This window comes from Diceros bicornis, chromosome 35, assembly GCF_020826845.1.
Source record: "Diceros bicornis minor isolate mBicDic1 chromosome 35, mDicBic1.mat.cur, whole genome shotgun sequence".
Taxonomy (NCBI): domain Eukaryota; kingdom Metazoa; phylum Chordata; class Mammalia; order Perissodactyla; family Rhinocerotidae; genus Diceros; species Diceros bicornis.
This window is the reverse complement of record NC_080774.1, coordinates 15,179,894-15,196,921: the sequence shown is the minus strand read 5'-3', so window position 1 is coordinate 15,196,921 and position 17,028 is coordinate 15,179,894. Positions and strand designations below refer to the sequence as shown.

The 17,028-nt window shown below is 36.9% G+C and overlaps 1 protein-coding gene across 2 annotated transcripts in view; it reads left to right on the top strand.

Moving 5' to 3' along the window:
* Nucleotides 1-17,028, top strand: part of TAOK3 (TAO kinase 3) — a 180,528-nt gene that overhangs the window by 133,081 nt on the left and 30,419 nt on the right. For both annotated transcript variants that reach the window (XM_058531527.1, XM_058531528.1), the window contains 3 exons: nt 1,701-1,868; nt 4,370-4,576; nt 15,528-15,662. In XM_058531527.1, the coding sequence (XP_058387510.1) occupies nt 1,701-1,868; nt 4,370-4,576; nt 15,528-15,662 (510 nt within the window). The remainder of the gene's footprint in view (nt 1-1,700; nt 1,869-4,369; nt 4,577-15,527; nt 15,663-17,028) is intronic.

Below are 17,028 nucleotides of genomic sequence, written 5' to 3'. Positions count from 1 at the left end.
TGACATGATCAAATCTGTGTTGTAGAAAGGTGACAGCAGTGGTAGACCTCAGAAAACAAACCCCAAATAAAGAAACCTGGGTTGCAACCTTTAGCTCTTTCAATATTTAGCTGTGTAAGTCATTTAACCTCTCTGGGCCTAAATTTCCTCACCTTGAAAATAAAAGAATTTCTGAGAGCTATTCCTGCTCTAAAATTCCGTGATCCTAAGTTAGAGCTGGGAGTTTACTAAAAACTGATTTGCTCTTGTATAATTTCCAGCCCTGGAGCAGCAAAATAATTTACCTTCTCCCTTTTGTTCTCATCTTGAAACATGCAGGCTACACTTACTTCCGGGAATGGTGTTTCGTTTTCAGAAAGGACTCTTTGCAGAGGAAGAGATACTTTATAAAAGCAGGAGCAAAAGCCACAATTCCCCTGATAGCAACGTCAGAGTGAAGAACCACAAGACATGTAGATTTTTTTCTCACAGTGGTCCTGCGCCTCTTTTATATCTGTTTAACTTATAAAGAAATTAAATCCATTGCATCATCTCAGCCTACCACATTATATCTCATTTTCCCAATATCTTCAAATTATAATTTCACATAAGTGAACTTTCCATATAACTGGACCTTTTCCTTAAAAAAAAACTTTCTCCTCCCACTTTTGATCATTTTCTGTGGTAATCTTGTAAAAATATATGATGTGCTTCTCTGCCTTCTTAAAGAAAGCATAATGAACATAATTTCACTTTTTGATGGCTCAGAAACAGTAGTGTTTTGTGAACCCTTGGAGTATAAAAGGACTATATGAGGGGCATTTGCCGTTTTGCAAATAGCCCGCAAAGCTTTGTTCAGTTTTATGTGTTTGGTTGGTAGGTGTGTTAGTCATGGAATTTCCCTCTCTTTGTCTGCTGTCAGGCTGTCAGAGAACTTGCAAAGGACACTTCTTTTTACAACAAGTAACCCTACCTCCAACAGTTCCCAATCCTTTATCTTCCCACTTTTATTCCCTCTTTCTAACCTGCTAGAGACTGAAAGACCAGGAAATCAAAATATGTGTTAAAGATCATTGATAATAGTGGAAGTGAAGGCCATTTATACCAAGAAAAGTTTATGGACTTCGGAGCAGTTATTTTCACTGCTCATAGACCCTTTTCACTTATTTCTGGCTGTACAGCTCCAAGAAGGGAAGAAGAGGTTGCCAGAATTCTGACCTCTGCATAAATTGAACTGCTGCCATATTTTCCTATACTATATATGACCATAGAAATAGAAAACAAAATATACACAAGTCTGTTTTTAAAAGGGTAGTGCAGGGTGGAGAAGAAGATTGAGGCAGGTTATAGCAAGAATATTTTATACTCTCCATTGCTTTTGCTTATTGTATAACTTCAGATTTGAAAGTAACAAGTCTCTCAGCTACTATTTAAAGTTCTAGTCATTGTTGTTACTTGTATGATAAGGTAAACTCAAGAAGTCTCATGTAAACTCTAGGACAAAGTTCACAAAATGGGGCTTGAAGAAGAAGAGAAAAGCATAGTTATCTTTTTATGAGATTTATATAAGATGAGAAGGTACATGAATTGAAAATCATATCTTGTTATTTCTGTAAAATCTGTAGACCTGTTTTATGTCTATTTACTTTTATATCTAAATCTTGCACCTAAAAATATGTTTCCTTGTTGTCAATTTCTGTTTTTTCTCCTCCCTCAATCAGCATGACTTTGTTCGACGAGACCGGCCACTACGTGTCCTAATTGACCTCATACAGAGGACAAAAGATGCTGTCCGTGAGCTAGATAACCTACAGTACCGAAAAATGAAAAAAATCCTTTTCCAAGAGACACGAAATGGACCCTTGAATGAGTCACAGGAGGATGAAGAAGTAGGTTCAATTTATTTTAGCAAGCACTTATAGGTGCCTACTATGTGAAAAAGCTCTAGACTGGACACCAGGAAAAACACTTTTGGGGATCAAAATGTTATGTCTCTGCCTTAAGAGACATGCAGAGTTGCATAAGAGACATTCATAAAATAACTTATATAAGGCAAAATATGAAAAATGCTCTAGAGGTATAGCACCATGCAGGCATCCACAGTGGAGAGAAAATAAGTCTGCTGGTGGGGATTAGTGAAGGTTGTAAGGAGGTCAACAAGTGGGTAGTTTTTGATAGACAGGCATAGGACATTTTAGACTCAGGAAAGTGCTGTGCTTTAGGAATATTATCCTGGCAACAGAGTATAAGGTGAATTTGAATGGGTAACATTCTAGGTAACGGTCCATGCGAGAGGTAAAAAGGGAAGTGTCAATGGTAATGGGGGAAAAGGAACACTTTTGAGAAACACTGTGGAGGTAGATTTGATAATACAATGCTTCTCATTAAAAGTGACAGTAACAGATGAGGAAGAGTTTAAGATGACTCTGAGCATTTGAGCCTGGGTGACTGGAGTATGTTAATACCAAGAACAGAGAAAAAGAATCAAGGAGAAAGAGTAGGTTTAGGATGATTTCAGTTTGGTGCCTATTGAGTTTAAGGTCGTGGCGACATATGCTGCTGACATAGTGTACAGATGGAGTTTTCGAAGGAGATATGCCATCTTGGTTTCTCATTCAAATAACTTAAGGAGTATTGGTTGAGGCAAGGGTAATGGCAATTGGGACACCTGTACAGGGATGTCTAGCAGTTGTTTGGGAAATACAAATCCAGGAAATGAAAAAGGTCTCGGTAAAGCGTAGTTGTTTGTGGGGGTCAAGAGCGTTAAAATGATAATGAATCAAGGAGTTGAACGTACAGTGAGAAGAGGGCCCGTGCCATATATGAAAAGGGAGACCTAGGAGATAAAGGCATCACAGATGCTAGGAGAGTACATAACTTCAAGGAGGGAGCGGCCGATACCACAGCGTCAGGCGCCACAGAGTGGTCAAGTTAGACAAGGACCATAAACAGTGTTAACTGGGTTTTACAATTAGGGCATTCTTGATGACATTAGTAAAAGCAGTTTTACAGGAATAGTTAGGATAGATAGTTGATTACTCTGAGTTGTAGAATAAATGGGAAGTGAGAAAGTAGAGACAGCAAAGGTTGGTTATTTTAAGATTCATAAATTTGGCTAAGAAGGAAAAGTGACCAAGGATATGTAGAGAGGTACCTAAATATGAGGCAGGCCTCTTGCTATTTCTGTGCAGAGGGGAAGGAGCCAGGACCAGGACAGAGGCATTAAGATAGAGGAAAGAAATGTAGGTAAAGAGGGAGCATCTCAGGAAGTCCATAGGATAGGAGCACGGGTATTAGTGCAGGGATTAGCCTTGAACGAAAGGAGAGATTCCTCTTTCTCTAAGACTACATAAAAAAGAGGAAAGGAACGAAGAATGAATTTTAGTTTAGCTTTTTAATATAAAAGAAAATAAAAATTATCAATAATTACAAAAATGAAATTCAGAAAGCTGAATTGGACTATAAAATCTCTTGATTGCACGTAAACATATGATCTCCTTTAATTGGGAAAATAAATCTATTAAAAATATATTATCTACCATTTTAAATTACTCAAATTACCTATGTCAGTGATTCTTTATATTGCCATGGCTAAGTAACAATTCATTAAAGTATGGTTCTTTGAAAATAGGGTTTATTTGGAGCTAAGTTGCTTAATTATATTATTTAATCTTATATCAAAAGATATCCCACTGTGATGGATAAATTATATGTTCTGATTATTTTACTGCTTCTCAAATAGTAGTCTTTGGACTAGTAGTGATGAATACCATTATTATTTAATAGATATATTTAATAAGATTACAGAGGTAAGCATGATAGAATTGCTTGAGGGAGGCAGAATTTAATTACCTGTCCAGGACGGTAGAATTAATATCCCTGCTCTTAGATATGAAGTTACTCAATAATGACTTGCAAAGGAGCATGTTGCTTGTCAAAGTTCTGAAAACTCTCCTCACTCTATTTTGGTTTCAAGTGACCACTGCCATATTTGCAAATATCCAAGAGGTCACCTATTCAGCAGCCTACTTTCTCTAGCACCTTGATGTTCCTGAAGGTCTCTTACAAACGTGGCCTGATTCTGCTTACTGAATAGCAATACGATAATACGATAGTTGCATATGACAGGGGAAAGCCCTGGGAGAGCAGCAGTTGGAGCCTTATGACCCATGTCCAGAATGGCCTCTGGAGAAGGCATAGAAGTGAATTTGAGATGTCTGAAAATGGTGGGGAGTAATGGAGCCACTACATAAAAAGTTTATCTTTGCAGATTTGGCAGAAAAGCAACTTGGCACTGCAAAATTGAGTGTGCTTAATAGCTTAGTCAATGGATTGGTGCTTTATCTCCAGTCATTTTTTTTTTTAACCCAAAAATGCTCCCTGTTTATAGGACAGTGAACATGGAACCAGCCTGAGCAGGGAAATGGACAGCCTGGGCAGCAACCATTCCATCCCAAGCATGTCTGTGAGCACAGGCAGCCAGAGCAGCAGTGTGAACAGCATGCAGGAGGTCATGGATGAGAGCAGCTCTGAACCTGTCATGATGCATGCTGACGAAAGCACAGTAAATTCCAGTTCCTCGGTTGTGCACAGGAAGGTAGGTTTCATGGTACCCTTCACAGGTCTAGGCTGTGTCAATCATAGTGAAGGCAGCTCAGGTCACTTAGCATCCAGATATTTTAGTTACCCTTTTACAACTGAAATGTGGGACTAAACCTAGCACTTGATAGTTTCTCTTACAGTAAAAAGATAATGAAGTACTATGCAAACTATATCTGTGCCTATTTTTTCTTCTCTTGTTACTCTGATGTCTTACCACCATCAATAAATAAAAATAAATAAATCCATAAATCTCCAAGTCAAAGAAACTAATAAGTTCTCTCTAAGCCAGTAACCTTAATGCTATAGACCTTAAAATCTTCCTGAGTAAAACCCTTCGGTTGTGCCCTTTTAGAAATATGCTCTTTCATAGTTTCAAACAGTATGTTTCTTAATGTGTATTCCTAAGATACTATTTGTTTTATAAACAGTTTCTACTCTTTTATGTTGTTTCTTGGATTTATTGTTTCTAGTTCTTCTAAGACTAGCTCTCTGTCAGCTTAAATATTCTGACTTTTGAATGAATGATTGTTTTTTGTTTTGACTTTATTTTTCCAATTAAAGATCCTCATTTCATACAAGCCTATCATGGCTCATAAGTTGAAATACTTTTTGAAAAATGAAAAGGGATTTTAAAGCTTCTTTCAAAGTAATTTCTATAAGATAAATATTTCACAGAATTATCAATAATTCTTTGGAGGAATTCCCAAAAGTGTTTTGAGTGACCTTAGGTAAGCAGTCCACAGTATGGAATTATAGAAAAGAATCCCTTATATTTTCAACTTATTAGGTATGTGTAAGGTGTATATGTACTTATTTTAATAAATGGCAGTGATTACATTGTAATTCCAGTGAGACAGCATGTTTAAGAATTTTTTTTCACTTAGACTTCTTTTGGTTGTGCATTTTTCTTGGGAGGAAAAGGAAGTTAGGTAAGGATGAAGGGCAGGAGAAAATATATTGGCCCCTGGTTGTGAATAGTGGAGGGAAGACATTTATTTTCTGAACTGATTAACTTATTCATGTATTCAACTAAAATTGGTGGGGACCTCTACTATGTGCCAGGAACTATGGTAGGCCCTGTGGATACAGAGGAAATAAAACAGACATGGTGCCTTCATGGAGGCACCCTTCTGTGGGCAAGATTAAGCAAATAATCACACAAATAACTATATTATGTAATTATGAAATTTGCTCTGGGTAAAAGGAGGATTTAATCTAGTAGGAATTAGTAGAAAGCCTCCCCAGTGAAGTGACATTTAAGCTAAAACTTGAGAGACAAGTAGAAGTTAGCTAGCTTGGGGTGAGTCAGAAAGTATTAAGTGCAAAGGCCCTGAGACAAAAAGAACTTTGTATGTTCAAGGAAGAAGGAAAAGGTCAGAGAGGTTAGAGATTGGTGAGCTATGTGGAGAGTGAACTGAGACCAAACAGACAGCAAGGACGGGATTATCAGAAAGCCATGGGTGCATTTTGAGGAAAGGAGTAATATCAGACAGACGCAGAAATCAGCTAAGAGTTCAGCATTGCCAGTTGGCCTGCTTTGAACACAGGCAAGTGATCATATGTTTGAAGGATAGAAAAGAAGGTTGTGCTGGGCTGTCTTTTTGGAAGGCACTGTCATGGATGCTGACAGATCTGGCTCTTTCCTTTCTATTCCCTCCGGGGCTCCATGGGTATAGGGAGCAAAAGAAGAGGAATTCCATTGGATCTTTTTACTCCAGGACCTCTCAAATGGGCACCCAGAATTAGAAGAAAGATACTACTGCCATAATCAACAAGAAAGAAGACCCTGTATTAAACTCATTGGGTGTTTTAATTTTAATTTTGGTGTGCTGGTATAGAGCTGTTTTGTGATGATATGGGTCTTTCAATACTTTTTTCTCCTTGGTGTAATCATTTACGTAGAATAGATGTTAATTTATATTCTGCAATAGAAAGTAGATGTATTTGATCCACAAAAAATGTTTTGTCAGGAAGAATTTAAGTTATATAATGGTTTCCATTTTAGTATGAAATATAAAGAGGAAATGTGATGGAAGAAAATTGAAAAACATTTGCAAATAAAACTGAGTGAGTTAACTTTAAAATACAAGCAGGCTAATCAAAAGACAGTATCAACAAAGTAAAAAGGCAACCCATGGAATGGGAGAAAATATTTGCAAATCATACATTGGATAAGGGATTAATATCCAGAATATATAGAGAACTCCTAAAACTCAACAACAAAAAACCAGCCCAAATCAAAAATGAACAAGGACTTGAATAGACATTTCTCCAAAGAAGATTTACAAATGCCCAATAAGCACATGAAAAGATGCTCAACATTACTAATCATTAGGGAAATGCAAATAAAAACTACAATGAGATACCACCTCATACCCACTAGGATGGCTACTATCAAAAAAAACAAAAATTAATGTGTTGGCGAGGATGTGGAGAAATTGGAACCCTTGTGCACTGTTGGTGGGAATGTAAAATGGTACGGCTGCTATGGAAAACGATAGGGTGGTTTCTCAAAAAATTAAAAATTGAATCTATATGATCCAGCAATTCCACTTCTGGGTATATACCCAATAGAATTGAAAGCAGGATCTCAAAGAGATATTTGTATACTCTTGTTCATAGCAGCATTGTTTACAATAGCTAAAACATGGAAGCAACCCAAGTGTCCATCAGTGGATGGATGGATAAGCAAAGTGTAGCATATGCATACAATGGAATATTATTCAGCCTTAAAAAGGAAGGAAATTCTGACATATGCTATGATATGGACAAACTATGAGAACATTATGTTAAGCGAAATATGCTAGTCACAAAAAAGACAAATACTGTATGATTTTACTTATATGAGGTAAAGTAGTCAAAATCATAGAGACAGAAAGTAGAACGGTGGTTGCCAGGGACTAGAGGAGGGGAGAAATGGCAAGTTGTTTAATTTGTATAGAGTTTCAGTTTTCTAAGATGAAAAATGTTAGAGGAGTGGATGGTGGTGTTGGTGACACACATTATAAATGGATTTGATAGCACTGAATTGTACACTTAAAAATGGTTAAGATGGGAAATTTATGTGTATTTCACCACAATAAAAAAAAGAAAATATATATAAGCAGGATAGAAAAATAGGATATATTATATATGAAAACTTAATGTTAACTACGGTATCTCTTCATGAAACCCATTTAGTCTTATATTTGAGCTTGAGATTATATTATCTTTAAACACAATAGAAATTTAAAAATTATTCAGAAAGTTTATATTTGTTGGTTTACTTGAATTTCTAAGTTTTCCACTTGGGAAAATAAATGAAATAAGATCTTAAACTCCGAATAGAAAATTTTGTTTAGTGGACTATAGGAATGAGGAAAGTAGTTTACAGTTCTACCTGCCATTGTTAGTTTTATTTTACTTTGGACAAGTCACAAATCTCTCTGTGCCTCTCAGTTCCTCCATCTGCAAAATTAGGGGTTGTTCTGTATGATTTCAAATGTCCCCTCCAGCTCTAAAATTCTGTGCTTCTATTTCTATAATCTTTGAAGAAGCAAATCTGTAATGTGACTTTCAAGCTGTTTTGTCAAGTGCCTCAGGAGCAAGCCTCATCCACACTTAACCCAAGATAAGGTCCGCTTTTATCTCTTACATTATATATTTGGATTCCACTTAAGATTTCACTTGAAAAGGGTTTGTTTCTAAAAGCCACTACCCTGATCGGTCCCTTCTCCATGCAGATGAGATGGTGGCTATATTATATTACATGTAGGTACAGGTGACATTTATACTGTAGGTTGGGTTCACCGGGAAGCAGAGTTAAGATGGTTTAGCACAACAGGGTTTTTTTAATTAGGAAGTTCCTTCGGATCAGCACCTGTGGAAGGGAAGAGACGGAAGCAGCCTTGGGCAGAGGGCAAAGCTGAACTGAGATGCAGGCCCAACAGCGGCCTCAGCCAACCCTCCAGGGAGCTCTGGAGCTAAAATGGCTCTTCAGAGTTGTCCAAACTGAGCCAGAATGGCCCAGCCTTGATACCCCACCTAGATCCATCTTTGAATATGAACAACCTGGGAAGGGTGTGAACATGGGCAAGACTGCTCTCTGCAGCTGAGACAGTACGTAAAAGAACTAACGAATGCCAGCAGCATGTTCTTCCTTAAAGGGGGATCTGGGTGGTGAATTTCCAAGTCTATCATAATTTGTGACCACAAAGATTATTTTAGAAAGAAAGCAATCAGTGTTGTTTGATGAAACATTTACCAGTTTTGCATGGGTTCATGTCCAGAATCTTAAAAAAGCCTATATATCACTAAATTATCATATTATGAACCATGTTCCACCCATTATCTCATTATCCTATTTTATTTTCTTTTTAATACTTGTCACTAAAATTATATTATCTATTAATTTGTTTACCTATTATTTCATGAGTAGAATGTAAATTTCATTAGTGCAAAGACTGTGCCTGCCTAGTTCCACACTGTATCTCAACACTAGAACAGTGCCTGGCACAGTATAGGCACTCAGTAAATAATTATGGAATGAATGTATGAACGAAGAAAAAAAACACAGGAATAAATTATCAGATACTAAACATCATGCTATTTTGGTTCATTAAACATGGATTAAAAGGATTAAATAATCTTAAATATTATCTTTATGGTTTGAAAGACTTAAATGAGTAGAGTTTCTCCAATAATAATACTCTAGACAATAAGAACATGCTTAATAAATACCAAAATATATGAATAAGGATGGGGAATTCTTTGTCTCTTTTGGTTGTTAGCGTCAAGCAGGCATCCTAAATTAGTCAAATCATAGGTATGAAACAGATTACCATTTTACATAGGAAATAAACTCATGTGTAACTAGTAAGAGTAGGACTTGCAATTAACTGCCCTGCATCCAGAATAAAGATGCCCTGATTTTAGCAGAATGGTTCTATCACAGATCAAGCCCCAAAAATGTAAAGTGGGACGCTGGAAATTTTCCTTTGGCATCAGAATTTCAGGTTACTTCTTTTTCTCCAGACTTTGCCTCTACTCTGGTCTTTCCCAGGCCCTGAAGGAATCCTAATCTAATCTTCCTTTTGAGCAAGAGTGACTTGATAAGTCTAAAAGTGTATTCTGACAAAATAAACTTTAAGCACTGCTTTCTTTTCCCCTTGCTAGTGTTTGCTGCACTGCTTTTTCCAATAACAAGAATATCACCATATCTCTAGACTGGTAGCTCCTCAAGGACATCTCTCTTCACCTACCACCTAGCACAGTGTCTGTCGCATAGTAAGCACTCAATTAATGTTTTGTGAACTAAAATGAGGATGAACTTTTATAGGACAGAACTCTATACCTCAATTCTTGATTATTCACAAGTGACTCCAGGGAAAACTTTTAATCCAGTTTAGTTTTTTTGCTATCACCTGTCCTGCTTCTGAGCCTCTACCCTACTCCTTAAAATCATTGTGTATATAGCAGAAGCAAACAGATTTTAATATGGTCCTAAGCAACAAAGTCTATTTTGCAAATTTTTCAATTAAAAAATATACTTTTATTTTGTTAAAGTCTAAAATCAATTGTTTTTGCCTCCTACTGCCTTCTATTACTATAGATCATAAGACTTTAATATATTAAAAGTATTTGTTAATTAATTTGTTTTTTATTTTGGTTTTTTTTTTTTTTGTGAGGAAGATAAGCTCTGCGCTAACATCCATGCCAATCCTCCTCTTTTTGCTGAGGAAGACTGGCCCTGAGCTAATATCTATTGCCAATCTGCCTCCTTTTTTTGTCCCTCCTTTTTCTCCCCAAAGCCCAGAAGATAGTTGTATGTCATAGCTGCACATCCTTCTAGTTGCTGTATGTGGGACGCCGCATCGGCATGGCCCGACAAGCAGTGCATCGGTGCGCGCCCAGGATCCGAACCCGGGCCGCCAGTAGCGGAGTGCACGCACTTAAGCCAAGCCATGGGGCCGGCCCGGTAATTCATTATTTTGGGTATGCCTAATGAACTCTAGTCATCATGGCCCCATTATAGTTTGTTTTAAAAACTCATTCTCTCCTAACTCCTAAAGCTTTATTTGACCCTTCCTATTAGTCAATGTTCTTTTTTTTTTTTTTCCTTCTTTAAAAAAAGAACAGCTTTCACCATTTTTGTGGGAGAAAAAAACAGATACGTCCTTGAGGGTATGTGATGTTCTAGTTTAATTTTCACTTGCTTCAGTGGCCTTTCCTATTATTTTTGCTGAAAAGAGAGGCAGGTTCTTTGACTCTTCATCTCACATTTGGCAAAGTAAAAGTAAATTAACATATGAAGGTAATGCTTCTTAAACAGAGCAGTCTTAGAAACCACCTCTCTATAGTAACATCTTTATCCTTAGCATTCTGCCAGTCATTTTTTCTCCCTAATAGCTATCCTTTCAGGTTAAGATATCTTTTTCCAGGGGGCAGCCCAGTGGCATAGTGGTTAAGTTCACCTGCTCTGCTTCAGTGGCCCGGGGTTTGTGGGTTCGGATCCCAGGTGTGGACCTACGCACCACTTATCAAGCCATGCTGTGGCAGGCATCCCACATATAAAGTAGAGGAAGATGGGCATGGATGTTAGCCCAGGGCCAGTCTTCTTCAGCAAAAAGAGAAGGATTGGTAACAGATATTAGCTCAGGGCTAGTCTTCCTCACCAAAAAAAAAAAGAAGATGTCCTTTTTCATCTTCTCCCCTTCCTCTAGCCCCACCTTTTGATAGCTACTCCCGCTTACACAATAAGTGAGTAATTTTGAAATGAATAAACAAAAGAGAGATGGTGGGTTTGCTGATCACTTCTCCACAGTGTGAAAAGTGTGGGAGTCTATAAAAAGACTTCTTGTCACTAGATAAAAGCCGATTTTAGATTACCTCCTTCTGCCCCGTAAAGGTGTGCTTGTGTGTGTGTCACTATTTTACGAATTTCTTAGAGTACAGAGTGGCAGGTTTTTATGAAATACAAATTTTGAATTCTGTTAAATAATATAAGAGAAAATGTCATTTTCTCAAAATCTCTTCAGACCTATATTCTTGAGCTTATTTATTCAGTAAACATTTACTAAGTGCCTACTAAGTATCAAGCACTATGTGAGGTGCTAGGGAGACTGAGATTTTTCAAACCATGTTTACTCTGCCTTCAAAAAGCTCTCAATCTCATGCACAGACAGATAGGTATGTATGATGAGTAGCATGATAAAAGTATACTCAAACATAACAGAATCCAGGGTTAATTTCAAGTCAATCTAGAAACTCTAAACAAGTGACCACACCATACATCTTCATTTCAGAAGCATGAATAGTCACACTTAGGGAAAAACTTCTAAATAAAAGTAAAGCCCCTCGTCCAGGGTATAATAGTAAATGTACCTCATGCTTCACATACTTCACTATATTGTATAAAAGTTAATTCTTTTTACTAAAGATTTTGAACAAACATTACAACAGCTTTTTTTTTAATCTGAAGAAGTTTTATTTTTTATGATGGAAAAACATAAATTTACGAGGTTAACATAGATTTACTTAAGACTGGTTCCCAATCATGTTGGTGTTTCAGAGAGCTATTTTGTTTGTTCCTGGATGATAATATTTTAAAGATAAATTATAAACAAATCATATATTTTGTATTGGTAAAGTAGAATGTGATATTTTTTCTTAATCTTCTAAAATCATTCTTCAACATCAAAGAAGGAATTGGCCCTTACGTCATTATTTGTAAAAAATCTGCATTGGTGCCTAACTGCATAAAATAGCAAATTGACCCTTTCTGTTATTAATCTTAAATGTGTTCAGTTCAGAAACTCTAGGATCCAAGTGTAGTCATTTTCAGAGGGGCTGCTACTTGAAGGAGCAATATAACCAACAGACAATATACCTAGTAAAGTTGATAGTTTAATTTGTTCTTACTTGCTTCTCAAGTCAAGTTCCCCTCATTTTAAAATTGCTTCATTATTTAAGTTGTCTTCACAGTTTTGAACTTGTTTTAAGCAATGGAAATGGATATTTTAAAATTTATTTCCCTATGCACTTGAAGTGGATGTCCACTGTTAGACTAAAATTTTGCCCCAATTTGTGGTCTCTTGCATAATATTTGAAGACTTAGTGTTGGTGATTTCCGTTATGAAGCTGCTGTGGAAAACTAAGAATTCTTTTATAAAATGAAAAAGAAATTTCAGAATGAGGCAAAGAGTTATACTGTTAGCATTATTTATTATATTTAAAGGAGATTAAAATTTTGCACCCATTCTTCGGACTAACTTCTAAAATTACATTATCTTTTAAATATACCTTAGTGGGTTATTTAATTAGCTATGTGTTAACTAAAATCATTATGATTTCTAGTTTTAATTTTTCCAGTGTATTCCAATATCCTTGAGTTAAAAAACTTAGCAAATATAATATGACTTTTAATTTGATAAGCAGGGTCCTAACCCACATGTGCTAATATTTATCTGAGAGGAAGCAAACTAATAATATTAAAATTATACATATTTGTACATGAAAATATTTTGTTTTATTCTTTTATGTGAACAGTGTGGATTCTAGTGTCACTGGTTATCTTTGTAAATCAAATTATTACAATTTGAAACTTAACTGCTGCCACATCATTTGAGATCTCCCTCTCAGTCACTGCATTTAATGTTAGCTAACTAATACCAAAACTGTGACTTGTTAAAGCCACCTGTAAAACCACAGGCCTCTACCTGGTCTATCTCTTCTGATTGCTGGGATTTAGAAGCTTCTTGCTTTTCTGGGACTGTAATATTAAGTAAGATCAATTTTGGAGATAAATATAATTTATTAATAAATATTCAGCAATGTGAATGGTAGCAGATCCCAGTACCTTCCTCTCTAGAATCTTAAACCTAATGTATAAATCCAGTCCCACACCTAATCTCTCTTTGCCCTGTGAAACAAAAGTTTAGATTTCCCAGGAAATAATGTAGAAAAATTTAAATTAACCTATCAAGTATTTTTTTTATAAATTTCAAAAATATGGGTTGAGATGCATTTTTAACCTACAGCACTGTCTAATAGAACTTTCTGCGATGATGGAAATGATCTATATCTGCACTGTTCAATATGGTAGCCATAGTTAGTGCTACCTTGAAACATAACTGATATGACTTAGGAACTGAATTTTACATTTTATTTAATTTAAATATCCATGTGGCTAGTGGCTATCTTATTAGACACCACAGCAGTAGAATATCACTTGAATTAGATGTATATGCCTTCAATGGCGTTAAAGGTCCCTTCATTATTTGAAAACAAAATAGAAGACAATACAGTAAACTGAAAAAAATCTCTAAATATAGATGTAATGGTGGAAACTTTCCCAACATTCTGCAGCATTCTAAATTTATTAAAAAGAAAAAGGAAAATCAGCCATGATAAATCTAATCATGGCTCTTGGCTTTTACATAAAAACCTGGATGTAAAATTTAATTTCCCTCAAGGAATATATGTGTTTTGACTTTTCAAAATTTTGGACTATATAATAAAATTTTGTATTTTTTTTTTTTTTTTTTTGTGAGGAGATCAGCCCTGAGCTAACATCCGCCAATCCTCCTCTTTTTTTTTTTGCTGAGGAAGACGGCCCTGGGCTAACATCGGTGCCTATCTTCCTCCACTTTATATGGGACGCCGCCACAGCATGGCCTACCAAGCAGTACCTCGGTGCGCGCCCGGGATCCGAACCAGCGAACCCCGGGCCGCCGCAGCGGAGCGCGCGCACTTAACCGCTTGCGCCACCGGGCCGGCCCCTAAAATTTTGTATTTTTAAACCTCTTTAATTTTGCTTTCTGATGAAGGAAAAAGCAATTATAAAAAATTTCAAATAATGCAAAACTGACTTCTCACAAATGGTTTCTCCTAAAACCCTAGGGCAATAAGAGAATTAATTTCTCCTTCCCCGTCCTGAACACGTACTATTTAAAAATCCCCCATAGTTGTACATATTTTTGAGCTATTAATTATTATAGTATCTTTTTTTCTGAAGGGATTAGAGCTACTTACTGAGTGACCCCTCCATCTTTTATAGAGAGAAGCATCCCCCTTTGAAAGCATTTTCCCCTTTAAAAGTCATTTCAATTGCATTTAAGAAACATCCATTATTATCCTTCCAGGGAATGTTATTTTTCACTGGGCATTATAATAAGATTAATCATCTTTGCCTATCAAGAAGCACAGACTTGATTAAATCAGTCAAGGGCATTAAATTCTAGCTTTACTCACTCTGGTGACCATACTGAGACTGAGTTGAGGAAGAATTTGTGAAAGTATCATTTGGTTAAAATTGTATGCCTGTCTCTTTAAATCTAAAAAAATCCTTTCAGAAGCTGTAGAGAGAAGGTGCTAGAACTGTGTACGATCATGACTGGAAAGCAGGATCCCTCAGTGACTGCCGAATCTTCCCAGCACAAGATAAAGAGGCAGTTCAGCACAAGCCTACACTGGTTCTAGGCAGAACGATGATCCTACCGAACAGATCTCAAATAAAATTAAATTGAGAAAGCAGATCTTTCAAGGGAATGAGGCGGAGGCTCGCTTTTATGTTAAAAGCAACCAGCATCCTCCTTGCTAGACATGGACATGACGTTTTTAAAGGAATTATTTGGTTACAGCGTTTTAAACAAACTGTTCTAAGGAGTCTGTACATTGCATTGTTTTTTCTATTCTTTTTTTCTTTTGCATATATGTAATTCTGGAGGTAAAGAAAAAGCCTGCCAGGGATTCAGAAGGCATCCCACTAGCGATCAGCTGACATTCCTAACTGAAGGCTGCAATGTGTTGCTTATTCATTTTGTACCGTGGGAGCTGCGGGGACTAGCAGAGAGCTAAACTATGCATTTCAAACAGCAGTGCTTGTGCAGAAAGAGGGGTGAGAGAGAGGCAGCCGGCGAGGAAAGAGCACAGCTGGACTTTCTCCTTGTTTTTATCCATTTCTGCAGGATCATGTATTCATAAGGGATGAGGCGGGCCACGGCGATCCCAGGCCTGAGCCGCGGCCTACCCAGTCAGTTCAGTGCCGGGCCCTCCACTACCGGAACAGAGAGCGCTTTGCCACGATCAAATCAGCATCTTTGGTAAGCAAACACCCCTCTACCCACCTTCCCTTCCTTCCCCTCCTCCCCATCTGGCAGCCTCTCGCCCTCCCTGAGCCTCTCTCGGCTTCATAGATGGGAGGAAAGGAGTCAAGAATGTTTTCTCTCTCCTAATAATTTTATTCATTTTAGAAAAAAATCTGTTGGCATAGCAACCTGATCTCAGATATTTTAGCATTGTCTACGGCATGGGGAAAAAACCTTTGTGTGTGTGTGTGTGTGTGTGTGTGTGTATTTATATATGCTGTATGTGCAAAATAAAAGGCCTTTGAGATGAAGTTACTCACCTATCCAATTTTTTAAAAGCTATTTGTCTTTTCATTGAAATAATAATGCTAAAAAAATATTTTAAAGGTATTTGGTATATGTGTATGCAGGATACTATGCTTCTTTTTGTATAGATGCCTGTGTGTCTATAATGTATACACACATCAAAAGATAAAACAGAATTTTTTTAAATATATGGTTGCTGGCTAAGGTATATAATTGTAGAAAATAAGATACTTGCTTCTCAGGGATGGATTGCTGGTTCGTTCTGGTTCATTCATTTATTTATTGCAACAATGGTAGTGGCTGCACTTCCCTATTTAACCCCTGAAGAATTTCCTGGCACCAGTAAAGCAAGAAGGGCTTTGTGGGAGAGGAAGGGGATGGTTGTGGAAGAAAAGATACTGTAGGATCCTTCAGCATTTTTACTATTGCAAATGTGATTGCTGGATGCCCTTGTAGTAGCAAAAGGGGTGTGTGCTGGAAGAGTTAGTTTTCATGCCTCCTCCCCTTGGCCCCCCATGCGTGCGCGTGCGCGCTCACACACACACACACACACACACACACTCACATTGTTTCATCCTTGGCACTCTAAACTCTCTTTAATCTTTTGCTTCTGAATCTCACTTCTCAGCCAAAAAATTATTGAAATATTAGTTGTTTTGCCCAAATTGATGTTAGAGGTCACATGGGCAGGAAGAGTTAGTGTACACTGCCTGGCTATTACATTTAGAACCTATGATGACATCATCTGAAGCCGACCCAGAAATGATTATTTTTCTTGTCCTATTTTTTAAACCTGATTTCCACTTTTATTTCTCAAGTCTTTTAAAGGCTTCGATTTTCTTTGGAATTGATAATGGATTATAATTTTTAAAAGCCCAAATATAAGGAAAATGGAACTTAAAGCACCCACATATTGCTCTGCCTGCTGCTGTCTAAAAGCAAGCAATTTAATTTAGACTGCTTATAAATAAGCCTGGCTTTAAGTTCCTTTGTATGGAAGTTTCTTGTAATCTCTTTAATGGGCAATTTTTCATTTTAAATGAATGCTATACTGTGTAATGGAGATCTTAAAGTG